The sequence below is a fragment of the Malaclemys terrapin genome, chromosome 1 (assembly GCF_027887155.1).
Source record: "Malaclemys terrapin pileata isolate rMalTer1 chromosome 1, rMalTer1.hap1, whole genome shotgun sequence".
In the NCBI taxonomy this organism is placed as follows: Eukaryota; Metazoa; Chordata; order Testudines; family Emydidae; genus Malaclemys; species Malaclemys terrapin.
This window is the reverse complement of record NC_071505.1, coordinates 11,826,418-11,844,965: the sequence shown is the minus strand read 5'-3', so window position 1 is coordinate 11,844,965 and position 18,548 is coordinate 11,826,418. Positions and strand designations below refer to the sequence as shown.

The 18,548-nt window shown below is 39.6% G+C and overlaps 1 protein-coding gene across 1 annotated transcript in view; it reads right to left on the bottom strand.

The window, feature by feature from the left end:
* Window positions 1-5,226: 5,226 nt before the first annotated feature.
* TAF3 (TATA-box binding protein associated factor 3) overlaps window positions 5,227-18,548 on the bottom strand; it is a 149,476-nt gene continuing 136,154 nt past the window's right edge. The window contains exons 5-7 of the mRNA XM_054016262.1: window positions 13,073-13,328; window positions 7,992-8,098; window positions 5,227-7,215 (exon numbers count right to left, since the gene is read on the bottom strand). Of these exons, the coding sequence (XP_053872237.1) occupies window positions 7,101-7,215; window positions 7,992-8,098; window positions 13,073-13,328 (478 nt within the window). The 3' untranslated portion in view covers window positions 5,227-7,100. The remainder of the gene's footprint in view (window positions 7,216-7,991; window positions 8,099-13,072; window positions 13,329-18,548) is intronic.

Here is an 18,548-nt window from a genome sequence, read left to right as displayed (position 1 = left end):
CCTTATTCCACACAAAGTATCTGAATAAACAGATCTGAAGCAGCAGGACTGATGGATACAAATCCTGAGGAAACCTGGTGGAAGATGTCCAGGTATAATCTGAAAAGACACAGGATTCCACTACCATCAGCAGTGAAAATGGAACTAACAATGATGAGCCGGTTCAGACACAGAGTTCTAAAGCGAGGCGAGTTCCTAACAGTCACACAAAGCGGGGGCCAGGAGGCATGGGCATATCTAACCGAATATTGTACCCACAGGAGGCTTTGGGCATCCATCGCAAATTAGAGATCAGGCGCTAGGCACTGTACAAACACATGGTAAGAGCCAGTTCCCAACCCTGAGGTGTTTACAATCTTAATAGACAAAACACAGAGTGGGGAAAAGGAAGTGTTATGCTCTGTCCCGGGGTGTCCACCCCACACAAGGCCTGAAGGGGTTAAGGTGGCCAAGCAGGCCAATTATCTGTCCAGGCTGCACCTGGAGGAAGAGCCAAGGAGCAGGGATTAATTAGATGAGGCTCAGCTGGATGGGAACAGGAGGGAACTGTACAAAACCCAGAAGCTGAGAGCAGCTAGGAGCTGCAGGGAAGGAGTCTGCAGTCACTCCCCGGGAAAACGGAGGTGTTTTGGGGACTACAGAGTGTAGTTTACAGTTACTACCTGGGAAGAGGGAGTTTGGGCTGGCAAACCCAGAGAAAGGAGAGCCGGAAAGGCTCATGGGAAAGGCAGCAAGGTATAGAGTATCCAGATCTTGTCTGCTGCTGAGAGGGTCCCTGGGCTGGAACCCCAGGTAGAGGCATGCCCAGGTTCCCCTACCAGTCATGGAGGAAGTGACACAGACCAGGCAGAGGAGAGCAGACTGCCTGGGATAGTTTGCCCCAAAGGCTTTGTTACTCCAGAAGAGGAAGATGCACAGCGACCTGGCCGGAGGGCCAAGTTGCTAAGGAGCTCCTGAAGTTGCAAAGATGGGTGAAGAGACTGCCAGAGGATGGTGCAGCACCTCTGGAAGGAGGTAATCCGCAGACCCGCCCGGAGGCACCCTAGCCTTGTGGGCTCCAGGACATCCCCATTCTATAGATGGGGAAACTGGGGAGCAGAGAGATTAAGTGCCACGGTCACCTGTAACAGAGGCAAGGATGAAGTCGGATTTGCTGAGTGCTATCCTTCCTCCTCTGTAGTCACTACTAAAAGAGAACATTTACCAGCAGTCACCACGTTTCGTATTAATATAGAGCTTGTCAGTAAATGACTGAAAAATAAATGTGGATTAAAAATGGAAATAATTTTGTGCAATCCCCTTCCCACTCCTATTTCCTTTCCAGCTCTCGTATCAGGAAATAGTATGGCGGTGCTGCTGCATTATTTGGCTCCCACAGATAATGCAGAACATTCAACTGAAAAATCTAGAAGTTTAATAAAACAAATATTGATTGGCCCTGAACATGTGGAAGGATGACCCTGGCTAAACACCCGCTCACAGGAATCAGTTGAGTTTTCTTATTAGCAGAGCCACTGCAGTTAACAGTTGTGTATCCGAGGCCTGGTCCACACTAACCCCCCATTTCGAAATAAGGTACGCAAATTCAGTTACGTGAATAACGTAGCTGAATTTGAAGTACCTTAGTTCGAACTTACCGCGGGTCCAGACGCGGCAGGCAGGCTCCCCCGTCGATGCCGCGTACTCCTCTCGCCGAGCTGGAGTACCGGCATCGACGGCGAGCACTTCCGGGATCGATTTATCGCGTCTAGACAAGACGCGATAAATCGATCCCAGAAGATCGATTGCTTACCGCCGGACCCGGAGGTAAGTGTAGACGTACCCCAAGACCTCTTGCACACAACCCACTACCAGCACTGGGTTACAACAGTACAGTGGTCCAACAACCTGCCCTCACACATCTCACAACAAGAACAGTAACCAATGACTGAGGCTTAACAGCTTGTGATATAATATGTTGTCAAAACTACATTTTAAAGGGACATTGCCAGGCAACGGTTTTTATTTTATAAAACAAATCCCCTCACATTTTATATTATTAAAACTGAAGTTTAAAAATCAAATTCAATTTTCACTAGTCAGACTGGTTATTTTTTGTAGCCTCCCCCCAGTTTAGGCAATACAATAGGCTTGTAAATTTAAATTTTTTTTTAAGTCAGTTTCTGCTGATTTTGCTTTCAGGTTTCCACATAATAGCACAACACTGAAAAATGCTTCAATTGACAACAGAGCAGGGAAATATCTACTCATTAGTAACAACTTTCAATTTGAGTTTTTAAAAGGATCATGGAACATTTTCTGCTTACATTTCCCCAATAGCTTTGTTTTACAAAGCCTGTACGGTGGGCAACATTTTGACACCCTATGAAATCTCGAGCAATGCTTCATTGCTAACAACACAATCATTATTTGTATAAGGTACAAACGCAGGTACAAATCCACAATATCTCTGTGCCCACTGTAGTCTTGTGTTTATGCGTCAGCCATGAGTGTTTATTCATCAGCCACTGACAAAAATGAAATAATATTTTACATACGTTTCCAGGAACACAGAACTTCATATTTCTAGGCTTAAAAATCAATGTTCCAGGAAAAGCAAAATGAATCCTGCGGGATTTAAAGTAATTGTAAAAGTAATCACCTTCATGTACAAAAAGCCCAGTCCTCAACAGGTGTAAACAAATATAGCTCCATGGACTCCAATGGATCTATGTCACTTTACACCAACTGCGGATCTGGCCCAAAGACTGCATCCCAGGGACAGTTCTATGAAGAATCACAGCTGCATCTTGGCTTGTCCCAAGTGAAAGAGCCAAATAGCCAGTTGAAAAATTTCATATTTAAATGAAATGCCTCAGCTTACATCAATCAGGTACAAGCCATTTGGCTGTCTTAAATCTCCCATTACAGTATCCTCTGCTGTACTCCACACATGGATTAATAGATGCTTTATACTTTTTAGGTTACAGCTGATCCAAGATTCCAAAAGAAGAAAGAGAGTTTCCTAAATAGAATGACTGACACAATTGTGAAGAGAGACTTTATTCAGAACATTATCTAATTCATTCTACAGTCAAGGAAACTCAGCTACTTTGAGACAAACTTCTAAAGAAAACTGCTATGAACTAAAGAGATTGGCCATAAAACTATTAGTATTGAAAACTTAGCCAGCATGCCTTTAGAGAACTTCATTCATTAACATTCTTTCTGGCAAGGTTTCCATATATCAGTGTTCATTTTATACTTTAATTTGGTTAGTAGGTCTTTGTTTAATCGTCCTATTGAAAGGAGAACAAAGAAGGTTTAGGTGATACAGTGAAGTAATGCTGTATATTTTATCTCTGGAAAGCCCAGGACAAAGTCACAAGCTCTGATACTCTCAATTTTTTTTCTCCTTCCAGGACATTTGGAATCACATATCAGCTGAGGAGCATAAAGATCCTCACTCTACTTAACTGCAGACACCTTCAGAAGAGAAACACCTTGTCAACCATAGAAATTATGCTTTGCGTGCTACATACACTTCTGAAGTTAGATTATCTGGGTAAAAGAACATCTCCATAAATCCCCTTCAATAAAATTGCTAGGCAAGGCATTTTCTTCATACAGGCTTTTCCATAAGATCTTGCTACTAGGTCACAGATTTTTCTGGGTGCAAAATGTGATTATACAGTTAATGAGTGTAGTTAATTACAAACATCCTGGGAGCTAGTTTTTCAGGATTCTCCACTAGCTTTCAGGCACATCTTACATTACTGATGAACACACTACACACCTTAAATATTTCTGTGTGACTTCATTCAGTTAGAGAGCCAAAAAGTGGGTCTTTAAAGCACAAAAGGGCAGGTTCTCAGCTGCTGTAAAATGGAATAGGCTCTGCAGATTTACATCATATTAGCTCCTGGCCCAGTACCGACAGTGAGATTCAATAGGTTTTTTTCCTACTACAACTTTTATAAAGTTTTCCTTAATTTTACTCTTAGTATTCGCTGCAGTGGCTTAAATCTATTACTTGTTCTGATTTACTGATTAATGGAAGAAAGAATACCCCGTCTTGTTTTTTACATATATGTAGAGTTCTCTCTGTCTTCTCTTTACACTGAAAAGTCCTTCCTCATCGGTCTTTACTTTCCAAGCCTTTGGCTGGGTTTATTACTGTACTCTGAACAGTGTAATTGACAAGACAGAAACTTGTCCTCTAAAGACAAAGACCAGCCAACTTTCCTTTTGATAAAGCCTTCCCAACGTTAACAGGCATGACATTCACCACAGGGACACCTCTCCATCAAAAGTAATAAAATTGAAAGCCCCAAAACCACAAGAAAAAAAAAAAAAATCAAACCACAAAACACAGCAGAAAAGACTCCCAAACAAACATACAGATCAAACACCCAACTAAAAAAAAATAACTGACCTCACACCATCGGAGTTTCTATACCCTGAAAAGGGGTAATAGCCAGAAATTCCATGAGGTCTATTTGAGACTTTGCGATTGTCAATCTCTTACATGGAAGGAATTAAAATAATCCACTCAGGTGTGGACTACAAAATGCTAATGTAGGTAATTTTAAAATGGCCACTCAACAGCAGTCAGATGGTAGCCACTTTTGGATCCTGATTCTTCTCTTACAACCAGTACTAATGCCCTTGACTTCTGATCTATTCCAGCGCAAGTGAAAGGAGAATCGGACTGCTCATTTCTACTGTCCAAGGCTGGATTCAACCTTGTGACCTGGTGAAAGGCTTCATCTCCCCTTCCTAATCCCATGAGCCATTCAAGCCTCCTGATAATGATTCTTTGGCGATATTACTGCAAAGATAATTTATTAAAAAAAAATGACCCGAGTTTAGGAAAACAACCCTGAAATAGCAATGGACAAACCCGCAAATTCCTGAAATGCAAGAGAAGTGGCAAATGTGAGACTTTTCCATTTGTATCTCAGTTGCATAATTTAATCATTTAAATGTGGGAAGTTCTGATTCACCGAACACAGGGGGAAATTGATAAACAAGTTACCAAAAGCTAAGTTCTTTATTGTGCAACCAAAGCAAAGAGGACCAAAGACAGTATATTTTGTGTGTGTCTATGATACAGGAAAAACAAGAATAAGTTTTAAAACATCGAATGATCCAAAGTTAGAAATTAAAACCAAGAATAGTCTTGGCTAATGTGTTGACTGGTAATTAGGAATAGAATATAAATGAGGTGGCATGGAACACAGAAGGTAACAGTGCACTTTTAATAAACCAATTTCATCCATATCTCCACTGATTTGCAATTTAACAGTCATATCAGGAAAACCTAATTTCTTTACCTAGACAAGATGTTTTAAAAAACATGACTAATTCATTCTCATTAATATCAATTGAGATGGCATTTTAAAAAAGTAATTTGTAATATCTGTGCAACAGGTTAAATGTTTGCATTCTAAAACTCAAGATGCTTATCACTGTACAGTCCAGAGTAGAAGCACCCGAAAATTAAATGACGATGGCTGGATTTACCCTATAGCTTTTGAAACATAAGGCATGATATTTAAAATGACAGGTTTCAGAGTAATTTATAATTTAAAATGTAATGCTATATACTTGATTTACTCTCAGACACACTGTACTAAAATATCTCATACTGTCACCGTTTTGTGGCATTCTAGAGAATTATTCCTTTGTTTAAAATGGAGAATAAAACATACATTTCCATAGCATACTTTATTTGTCTTTGCAAGGTAATACTGATTAAAAGATACACTAAAAGAAAACATCACAACAAACACAAAATGGCATAGTATGCTTTCTAGTCTTTATGGAATACGAACGACACTTCCTTTTTCTAAATGCGAGCGCAATCATTTTGACAAACACAGAAACACTTGCAAATAAAAGGATCAGCTCCAGCTACAAATTAAAACTCAATTGCTACCGTTAAAACTGCTAGATCCCATTGCCTTAGGTCCCGATTCAGAAAGACACTTCAGTACCTGTCTCACTATGCATAAGAACAGTCCCAATTCCATGCACTGGGATTATTCCCCTCTTAGAGTTACGCATGTCCGTAAGTACCTTCCTGAATCAGGGCCTTAAGCAGAAGGTTGGTTGGTTGGTTTCATTAGTGGGCCGCCTGGAAAGCCCCTTTTGGGGTGGGTCTATCACAATCCTTTAAAGCCACAGTAATGGCCATAAATCATACAGTATTTTCATAGCTGCTAGGATTAGAGACTCAAAAAACCCCAAACCCATAAACCTTAAAAAAAAAAAAAGAATTTTATAAATATCAGGTATTTACACGAGAGAACGTCTTTTAATGAGAAGTGTTTTTACACGCTGATGAAATATACAAGCAATGAAAAGGTACACTGACAATGACTAAAAACAAAAAGTATAAAATATATTACAGGTCTACCGAAAACAATTCACATGGAAGAAAAAAACAACTGACACAATAGAAACTTTCTTTTAAAAAATAGAAGATATTTCACAAAAGCTTGAACATGTTTATTTTATGTTAGTACTAAAAATCAAGGAAAAAAGCTTCATATATTCTTATCACAAAAATATTTACCAGCCACTTTTTTTATCTTCATGTTATGATTATCTGGCTATGCAGGGATAGAGCTTTGAAAACTGTATTCTGACTACAGAAATCATTCCAGTAGGTCTCCTTAGATTACAGTTACTGCAATTTACATATTTCTCCTCTCTTTTAACACCTTAATGCAAAGGCTCAGGAGAGAATAAAAACAAATCAAAAAGACAGAGGAGATATCTTTATTTACAACATTTGTCATTGCTGCTGCTGATCTGCAAGAGTGGGAGCTGTATCGTTAACTATTTAACCCTCGGTATCACTCTGTGAGAGTTTCCTTCAGTAAGTGAAAGCCAGTGACAGAACATACTAAAATCTAAACCACTGGGGCTCACGCACAGTTTGGAAAAAACAACAGTCCAGAACGGACAGTGTATTTTTGTTCCTGATTCATTCAGGAGTCAATCCATAAATCCTGATGACGGATGATGAGGCAGAAGCACAATAAATCCGTCTACCAAGGAGTCAGGGCAGAAGTGCTGAAGTGACTGTATGACTTAAATTCACCGCGAAGACTTCAGTGTGCTCTGTGCTTCCGCTTCTTATGTTTTTTATCTTTCTTTTTGCTGGCACACTTAGAACAGAACCATTGCATTTCTTCTGGGGGTGCAGCCGTAATTCCAACACAAAGCCTATAAATTTGACAAAAAACCCACAAGGTCTCAGTAAATCAACATGTATTTTTTCTTTCTTATCCATACTGGATGAACTTTTCAGATAGGAAACAGAATCTGACTAAATTTTTTAGCCCCAAATCCCATAGCTTGGAAATTTAAACCTTCTTGTTTTGAAGCAATGAATTTCTTAGAATGCCACTTAGATAAGAAACTTTTTTTTTTTTTTTGTAAGATAATAAGAGACGTCTACTGCTTTTGGGTGTAATAGGCCAGATTTTAAAAGATGCCACATCATCGTTTAAATCATTTGTGGAAAAGCCTTTTGATTTTGTTTAGCTGTCTCACAAAAATACCTATAAAGTGATTCACTTTTTTTTTTTTTTTTAAAAAGAGAATGTGTTTCAAAATGTGCTTTTTTCATATAATAAGCCCATAACTTGAAACTTTATAGCTATGTTCATGGTGTTTACTGTCCTGTTGTTCTTAGAGTACGTACCTGTATCTGATATTATAACAGTTTCAAAACTATTAGTACTGGTTTTAGCAGAACATTTTCCTATGAGTTCTAATGGAAACAAATAAAAAAGAAACTTGGGCACCCTTACAACTTAAAATTTACTTTTGCAAACTTCCAAAGTAACAAAGATAAAAGTAAAATCTTCCAAATTACTAGTTGAAATGAAAAGGAACTGCCAAATACAATTCTAGCTTTTTGTGAATAACCAGGTGGTTTCTAGGACAGCAGCAAGGTGTGAAAGAATGGCACAAAAGAAGAGGTTACAACAACTTACCAGTGATACCAATCATCACAGTCATCACAGCCTATCATTGGACTGCCATCATCAGCTTTGTTGCAGCCAGGACAGATCCAGATCTGGTTACCCCATTCATCTCGGATCTGGTATAAAAAGGGAGAAAAAAGTTGATTCTTTTTAATGTCAAGTCAGCAAACATAACTGATTTTCTTAAAGTGACATTTCCTGTTTATCAGTCAAAGCTATCTAATGTTCACTCTACTCCTGGAAAGTATATCTAAGAATACTCTACCCACAAGTGCTTGGCAATATTATTCTAATTGATTTTGCTATACTGGATTCAGATGGTAAAAACAAACACAGTTTTACACTGCTCTGTAAACCAGTAAAGCCAGTTAAACCACTTGACCCAAGAGAATAGTCATTCACTTATAGCAATCATCATGGCTTAACAGTACAGATTCTTAGCTGTTGATACCCTCCCAGTGATCTGAAGACTGATTTCTTTTTTAATTTTACACTGCTTATGGATGGAACCATGGTAGCCCCTTGCATAAGATAATAGTCTTACACGTATGTAATAAATACAGTGCAACGTGCATATATTGCCTTATTACTTATTAGCCAAACTCAACTAGCTGATAAGATCAAGGATATAAAAAAGTTGTTACTGAGTAACTTTCCATTCCTTTTATGACATTGATGTCACAGTACAATTTACTAAAGGGTAAATGCAATGAGAAAGGCAGATCATTTACAATATTAAGCAATTGTTTACTAAATTCATCTCATTCAATGCCTTATGATGGATTTTTTGGGGGTATTATTTCCAGTTTAAACCACATTACAATTTTTAAATTTCAAGATTGTTTCATTAAATAGGTCTTTTGTATTGTTTGGTAAAATCTAAACATTCACAAAACCAATTTAATAAAATGCAATTTAATAATAATAAGTTTATATGCAACTGTCAGAGGATCTACACTGATTTAATCCCTTCTGTGATTTAAGAGTATTTAGAACAGGACTTCATGTATTTTCCTTTCAATATTTGCTAGAACACATGGTCATATATCCTGTATAGTACAGAGAATAACTTTTCTTGTTACCTGCAAGAGGTTTATAAGGATGACATTAAAAGTAAGTAGGTTAAAAACAACAAAGGGTATTAAAAAGAAAAACTAAGCACATTTTGGTCTGTAAATCTCAAATCACCATCCAAGGAAATCAGTGAAAATGAACAAGGGCTGCATTCAGTTTATAATTCATGACTGACATCTCTTAGCTTCTAGGAAAGCCCTGTAGTTTTTTGTCATTCAAAACTAGATGGCAGAAAGCACAGGAAAATATGATGCAGGGCGCTATTCTACACTGACAGGGAGCTGGAGTTTGGTTTGAATGATCTTGGATTGTAATGATCATTCAGTTCTATGTATCAAATCTTACTCTGCAAAGTCATTTCGTGTTGGTGCAAAAATGTTTGCTCCTCATGTAAACTGACTGTTGGGACTTTTGGATGTTAGGGTCACACAAAATATTTTCTCTGAAGGAATCAAAGCTAAGAAAGAATCACACACCATCACTCGGCTGCAAACAAACCATGCTACAGCCTACGGGAATGCAGATTACAACCAATTATAACCTGGCTGACCAGTCTTGGCAATAAAATGCCTAGCAAAAGTAGCACTGCCCTTCCAAGATAGGCACTAATTCTTTGTAGGTGTTTAATCTGGGAAGTTCACTGTTTTCTTATATGAATCACCACTGCGATCACCTAGTTTGACCTCCTGTATAATACAGGCCATAAGATTTCTCTGAATTAATTTCTAGTTGAACTAGGACACACCTTTTAGGAAAACACCCAATCTTGATTTAAAAATGGCCAGTGATGGAGAAATCACCACAACCTTTGATAAGTTATTCCAATGGTTAAATACTCTCACTGTTAATAATTTGTACCTTATTTCTAGTCTGAATGTGTCTACTGTCAACCTCTATCCACTGGATCTTGTTATATTTTTGTCTGCTACATTGAAGAGCCCTCTATTATATCCATGTAGGTACTTCTACATTGTGATCAATCTCCTCTTTGTTAAATTAAAAAGATTAATCCCCTTGAGTCTTGCACTATAAAGTATGTTGTCTAATCCTTCAATCATTCTCGTGGCTCTTCTCTGAACCCTTTCCAATTATCAACATCTTTCTTGACCTGTGGACACCAGAACTGGACACAATATTCCAGTAGCCTAATAGAGAGGCAATATAATCTCCCTACTCCTACCTGATATTCCCATTTATACATCCAAGGATCACTTTAGCTCTTTTAGTCACAGCATTGCACTGGGTGTTTATGTTCAGTTGATTATTCACCATGACTTCAGAATCAGCACTTCCCAGAATAGAGTCCTCCATCATGTAAGTGCGACCAACATTCTTTGTTCCTAGATATATGACTTTACATTTGGTTGTATTAAAACACGTATTGCTTGCTTGTGTCCAGCTTACCATGTGATCTAGATCACGCAGTATCAGTAACCTGTCCTCTTCATTATTTACAACTCCCCCAATCTGTCTCATCTGCAAGTTTTATTAGTAATGATTTTGTGTTTTCTTCCAGGTCATTGATAAAAGTGATCAGTAGTGCAGGGGTTTTCAAACTTTTTTTTCTGGTGACACAGCTGAAGAAAATTGTTGATGCCTGCGACCCAGTGGAGCTGGGGATGAGGGGTTTGGGGTATGGAAGGGTCTCAGGGCTGGGGCAGAGGGCCAGGAATGAGGGGTTCAGGATGTGGGAGGGTGTTCAGGGTTGGGGGTGCAGGCTCTGGGGTGGGGGTAGGGATGAGGGGTTTGGAGTAAGGAGGCGGCTCCGGATTTGAGGGGGCTTAGGGCTGGGATAGGAGTGCGGGAGGGGGTCAGGGTTTTGGGCTGGGGGTGCAGGGTCTGGGGTGGGGATGAGGGGTTTGGGATGCAGGAATGGGCTCTGGATTTGGGGGGGCTCAGGGCTGGGGCAGGGGATTGGGGTGCGGGGTTACCTCGGGCGGCTCCCGGTCAGTGGCACAGCGGGGGTGCTAAGGCAGGCTTCCTGACTGTCCTGGCACCGTGAACTGCGCTGAGCCTCGGAAGTGGCCAACAACAGGTCTGTCTCCTAGGCGGAGGTGCACAAGCGGCTCTGCGTGGCTCTCACCCGCAGGCACTGGCCCCCCCACCCCCAGCTCCCATTGGTCGAGAGTGGAGCAGCTGCTTAGGGCGGGAGCAGTGCACAGAGCCCCGTGGGCCCCCCCACCTAGGAGCCGGACCTGCTGCTGGCCACTTCTGGGGCACAGTGCGGTGTCAGAACACGTAGGGACTAGCCTGCCTTGGGCAGCACCACCGATGGGACTTTTAATGGCCAGGCCGGTGGTGCTGACCAGAGCCACCGCGACCCAGTGCCTTACATTCCTGGGTTGCGACCCACAGGTTGAAAACCGCTGCAATAGTGTATAGCCAAGAACTGATCCCCGCGGGATCCCACTAGAAACATGCCCACTTAATGATTCTCTGTTTACAATTACATTTTGAGACCTATCCAATTAATGTGTGTCATTTTGCACTGTTTTAGTTTCTTAATCAAAATGTCATGCAGTATCAAGTCAAAAGCCGTGCAGAAGTCTATGTATGTTACATCAGAACTATTACCTTTTTCAACCAAGTCTGTAATCTCATCAAAAAAGATATCAAATTAGTTTGACAAGATCTATTTCCCACAAGCGTATGTTGACTGGCATTAATCATATTATCCTCTTTTACTTCTTTATTAAACTGAGTCACGTATCAGCTGTTCCATTATTTTGCTTATGATCAATGTCAGGCTGACAGGCCCATAACATCCCGGGTTATCCCGTTTAATATTGATGCAACATTAGCTTTCTTACAGTCTTCTGGAATTTCCCCAGTGTTCCAAGACTTAATGAAAATCAACATTAACAGTCTAGAGAGCTCCTTGGCCAGATCTTTAAAATTCTTGAATACAAATTATCTGGACCTGCTGATTTCAAAATATTTAACTTTAGTAGCTCTGTTTAACATCCTCCTTAGTTACTGTTGGAATGGAAAGTATTTGATCATCTGATATGACTACACTATCTGGCTTTTCCCAAACAGAAATATTTATTGAACATTTCTGCATTATTATTTACAATTCTGCCATTTCCATCTATTAATGGACTATTACTGTTGTTAGGATTTCTTTTGTTCCTAGTATACTTGGGCAACTCCTAATGTCTTTAACAATGCTGGCCATAGTTTTTTCCTTGAGTCCTTTTGCTTCCCTTATACATTTTCTACAATTCCTAGCTTCTGATTTATAGTCATTACTATCAACTTCTCATTTCTTCCATTTGTTATATATATATTTTTAATATCTGATTTCACTACCCCCTAAGCCAGGTTAGTTTTTTTAACATTCTTTCTTGATAGTGGCTTTTGAGCACCTAGTAAAATGTTCTTAATCAGTTGCCAATTATTCGAATTTTTCTGATTGTAATGGGAACACTCTAAGGAACATCCAAGTTTTAACCCCACCTGAGATATAGCAAGCTCACAGCACATGGTGGATTGGCTACAAGCTATATGCAGGAAGTGTGCAGAGCTTCAGAGTTGCACAAGTATCTGCAACCTTGGTACACCGATAAAAAAAATTAGTAAATAATAGTGTACTGCACAAACTGAAAATTACTGCTAAGTGCTAATTCTAACTTCTGCTATGTGAGGGGTTCTTTTCCTCATTGAAGGCTAGATCTATGGCAAGCATTAAAAAAGAATCTGAAAGATCTCAACAAGAAAAATATTCATGCTCAGACAACTAGAAAATATCCAAATGGAACTGTAGTAGACGTTCCAGAAGAGAGACAACCTTTGGCAGAGAATAAGCATAAGAAATTTCTGTACAAACAATTTTTTGAATAAGTTATCAACCCCTGAAAATAGGTGCATAAAGAGAAGGGGCTGTATACATGTGACTAATACATAACACTGTATTAGCACGGCACCTTTACTTTGAAAATGAAAAGTCGTCATGAAGAATTCTCAAAAGATTGATCTCAATAGCATTAAGGCACACATTGAAGTATATCACATACCACATAGGTACTGACAGTCTCCGTCACCACACTTCTGACCGGCGCTTTGGAGCCTCCTGCTGCAGAGACCGCAGGAGAAGGTGGTGGAATTAGAGCAGGCGAGATGGTAGCTTGTGGAGGAGGAGGAGCTGGAGCAGGAGGAGGGGTCACGTGGACAGGAGCTGGTAGTGGGGATGGCACGGGTGGTGGTGTTTTGGGCCGATTCACAGGAGTAGATGGTTTAGCCTCTGGGGCTGACACCACTTTGCTGATGACTCTGCCAGACAAAAAAGACAGACACAGACGAGTTGATGTAAAACAGTAAAATGTTATTGGTTAAATATAAGAAAATACAAAATAGACAATTCACTTTGCCTTTCAAAAAGCTTGTTTCAGCACAGCATTAGGACAGTTTTCATTGCACATCGCTGCCTATCAAACAGGTTGAAATAGACGGCCATTACAAACTGAGCATCAGTGCAGGACACAGCCACAACTGCTCTATAGCTCACTGTATAGAAATACTCTCTGTGGCTTTACAGAAACTAAGCTCGCTACAGAAAATGAGATTCTCAGTTAGGGGGAAACATTAGAAAGGGAAGTTAATCAGCTGTGGGCAGCACTGATTTTAATCTTCAAGCTGAGGGACAATACCACTCTCTAGGAGTCTACATTAGAGGTTTTACAAATATTTGAAAATTTGGTACTTCTTTTTTCAAATGTTTATAGAATGAGTGCTGGTTTTAGTCAAGATAAATAAACGAGACCCACACAATATTCTTAGCGGCTAGCATTTATTGCTACCTTCTTTAGTAGTTGAAGTAGTAGACAGGATGTGGTTCTAATAAATATACAGTAGGCAACAATCTTGCAGAGGCAGGGGGGATGGACTAGATCAGGGGTAGGCAACCTGCGGCACGCAAGCTGATTTTCAGTGGCACTCACACTGCCCGGGTACTGGCCACCAGTCGGGGGGGCTCTGCATTTTAATTTAATTTTAAATGAAGCTTCTTAAACATTTTAAAAGCCTTATTTACTTTACATACAACAATAGTTTAGTTATATATTATAGACTTATAGAAAGAGACCTTCTAAAAATGTTAAAATGTATGACTGGCACGCGAAACCTTAAATTAGAGTGAATAAATGAAGACTCGGCACACCACTTCTGAAAGGCTGCCGACCCCTGGACTAGATAATCTGATTATTATAGAGTAAAACTTGATTATAATGCTCTAGGAGTGCATGACACTTTACAGAAAGACTAAAGACAAGGTTGCTGGTGTAAGAATCTTACAACCTACGTTAGAAACAAAGTAACGCTGAAACAGAAAGATGGTATCATGAAAGGGAGGGGTGGTTCACGCAAAAAAGGTTACAAGACTGCCTGTTTTCACAAGGGCACATCTTAGAACATTTCTTTAATTAATTTTTACTTTGCAAGGTTAGTATGGGAATGTGGGCCACTGCTGGAGAGACTGTGCAAAGAAGTAGGTTTTGAATAAAGAAGGTCACATGGCATATAGGATCAAGGTGAGCATTTCAGGAATAGGGGGAAGCAAGGGAAAACGGAAAGGAGATGCTTGTGAGTGAATACAAGAGGGTCATGTAAAGGGAAGTAGAATCAGAGCAGGGCGGTGGCTAGAGACAAGAGACAAAGGGTGAAATCCTGGCCCTATTGAAGTCAAGGGGAGTTTTGCCATTGACGTCAACGGGCCTACAATTTCAACAAAAATGCAGGCAAGTCAGAGCTGAGTACAGCCTCAAACTCATCAGGGGGAGTGACTCCCGCACTAATTTCCACAGTAATAGCAATAGGAAATGATGGGAGATCATCACCTGATCACCGGCACAAACAGAGACAAAAAGTAGCAACAATGCAAATCTCTCTTTCTAGGAAATACGTTGTTAAAAAATACTTAGCATCCCACACTTAAACATTTTCATTAAAAGGGGATAAAGCATTCTTTAATGTCACAACTGATTCCTGTTGACAAGAATGCCCTAAGAGTACACTGCTGCTATTCTCCTGCGGTAGTCAAAATGCAGTGTGGCTAGGACTGGGGCCATTTCTGCATTCAGCGCATCATCTAAGTTAAATTTTACAAAAGATATGAAAGTGTAAAATATTTAATGCTATGCTGAGGTATTAAAATAAAAAGATGCATTGTTCTTCTACTGAGATAGCCTATTTGCAATACTAATTCTTGCAATCACCCTGACAAGAATCACAGTAAAAATATATATATAGCTCACCAAACTAGTTTTGATATAATTAATTACCATACCAACTATATTATCATTTCTGCCTGCCAAGGCCTAAACGTGAGAGGCAATAAATAAAGGACAACCAAAGAGGAGAAACATTAGAGAACTAGCAACGGGGTAATGACGTGGGATTAATTCCTCCAGCATCAGTACTATTGTTAACAGCTTCAGCCTCATGACTGCATTTCTGAGGTAAACAACTTGACAATAATAAAAAGAGAAGAAAGACAGAGGGTGAATCAAGGCAGAAGATAAATTATTTGGCACAGCAAAAGTTCTTTGGATAGTCCAGTGGAACATCTTTATCCTTCCTTTTGTAGCTCTTTTTTTACAGTCATATTAAAAGCTCTTCAGGGCACCCCCTTTGCTCTAATCTGTTCTATATAGGTTTTTATATGAGGCTCATCACCATAGTATCTAAGACTCTTCCAGTGGTGCATTAGCAGCGTGACTGCACATCTGTCCTGTGTTGTTTGTTCTCTCATCTCTCCCATAAGGGAGAAGCACCTGCAGTGGAGCGTCTTATTTTGGTAAGGTTTTTATTATTATAATAAATATATTTGTTGCTATGTGTTTATATTAGAGAAGGCAAGGTCCAAGAAATGCACCTTATGCTTGGAGTGGAAAGTGATGAGGTTGTTGTGATGGTTCTTAGGTCTTGGGGAAGTTCATTCCACAGTCTCATCCCACCCCTGGAGAAAGTTCTGACTTTGGCCTTGTCCAGAGAAGTAAATAGGTTGCATTTGAAAATGGGTGAGCTAACATGATTTTAAATACAGCTTTGCACCTAACAGAGACAAAGTTTAGCCACTTTTAATAAATGCATTAGCTGGTCATGGTCAGCCTTACTTAAAATTGTGTTAGCTCACCTGTTTCCAAATAATGTATTTCCCTAGTGTACACAAAGCCAGGCCATGACCCTGAATGGGGCTGTAAGAACTACTATAATAAAACTAAGTAAAAATAATACTGCAGAAACTCAGTACATGGGTATGTGAGGAACAAACCAACACAACTTAAAATATTCACTGATGAGTGCCAAATATTCATCAATTTACTGCTTTATTTGAAGTGTGTCATTAGAACATGTACATAGTACAAGACTGGCCTATTTGTCATGGCACAAGTGCCCAGGTATTACACAGGAGAGCTGCATTCTGGAGCACAGTCGGGCTTACCACTCCCTTGGGCTAATGAAGTTCAGAGGCAGAAGAGAAATGAATTGTTTAGGCTAATGCCACTTGAAGAGATCATAAGGTCTTTTCAGAGAGGGTTGTCCTCCTATATGAAGACAGGGCTGCATAAGTGGCAATATGTAGGGAGAACCCAGGGTAAAATGGCAGCCTCAGGACCTAATAATTAATATTACTTCAGACTTATATAGAACCATGAACACAAAGATCTCAAAACACTTTATAAATGAGGGCAAGAATTATCGGCCCCATTTTACAGGTGAGGAAGAAGTTTGCTAGGGTCACACAGCAAATTAGTGGCACAGACCAGAATCAAAGCCAGTCCTCCTGGTAGTCAGTTCTGTGCTCTTAGACACTAGATCACACATTAGACCATCATAATTTGGAAGAAGATAATATTTCACTTTAATGTGTTTACCACATAATTCCAAATAAAGTAGGACTTAAACTAAAATGTATCCTTAGTTTCACTTACTCCCAGAAAAGTGGGACAGGATTAAATTATTTAAATTTAAATGATTCTTAGCGGGACTCAGACAAAAACTAACATCAGCCAAGTGAACAAAAAATGTCTAGAGCCTTGAGATCAGAGTTATGTTTCTCTGTGGGCTGCTCTCCTGGCAACATGTCATCACAATTATTTTCTATATTAAAAGATAACAATCAATTGTTAAAGGTCTTATGCAAATGGCTGCACCAGAATTAAGAAGTGTGAGAAAACCCTTCGACTAGATGTGGTAATGGGAGTCTACATCAACCACATAAATATAAAGTAAAAACTATCATCACTCCCTTCCCCATAGAAAGCAGAATTATTGTAGAGACTTTGTAGTACAGCTGGTTTTACCCAAGTTTAAATATCCTTTCAACTCTTTTTTATGCCAGCAGGAAATATATTTCTTACAAAATGTCATTATGTACTTATAATGGAATGGAATACACGTATTTATAACTAATACTATAATGTACTTAAAATATGCAGTGGAATCCTTTTATAAAGGTAGATTTGGTCAATCCCCACTTTGATCATTGCTTTGGACTGATCACTACATTCAGATCACAAAACTAAACTTCCCAAACCAGACATGTGCACAGAAGCAAAGTGTTGATCTTGCAAACACAGAGCAAGTTCTACCAGGCTTTTTAATGCCAAGGCAGGTTGGTCAGGTTATAATTGGCTCTAACTGTCACAAGCTGTAACATGCTGCATCTGGAACAGAGTAAGACTCAAAGGTGTGAAATAATTTCCTATCTCTAGAAGTAATTGATTGGATTTCAATCTGTTCCTTACAGATGAAAGCCTCATTGACTGATTAGTATAAACACAGGGCAAACCAAAACGAAATGGCTTTTAAAAGTATGATTTGAACCACAGATTGCTCCAAGTTCCGATCACAAAAAATGTCATTGTACTAAGAGATATAATAGTCTAGTCAGAAATCACAGTCTGATGATCTTTGTTTTTTATAGAGGGTACGGTTCCAAACATGCAGTCCCCTCAAAAACCCTGTCTAAACTATGGGTAATATTTTCAAAAATCCTAAATGACTTAGGAACTTAATTCCCATTTTCAAATGTGACGTAGGAACATAAGGTCTTGCCTATAAGGGAAAGTTGGGCCACTTTTAACTATATCGGTATAGTATCCTATACATCTAACAAAGTCCCTTCCTAGAGAAATGCACATCTAAATATATTTTGAGAGCTTGGACACAAAAAACCGTAGAATAAAAGTGTTTTCAAATAAGCAAATGTTTCCATTTGTCTGTTCTCTCCGTGTATGTCTACACTGCAATTAAACACCCGCGGCTGGCCTGTATCAGCTGACTTGGGCTCGTGGGGCTCAGACCACAAGGCTGTTCAATTGCGGTGCAGTCGTTTGAGCTTGTGCTGGAGTGCAGGTTCTGGGACCCCGCAAGCTGGGGCGTCTACACTGCAACTAAACAGCTCCACAGTCCAAGCCCTGGGAGCCCAAGTCAGCTGACTCCAATCCTTATTGCTTTCCCTTGTTTTAGCAAATATGCCCAGATACTATG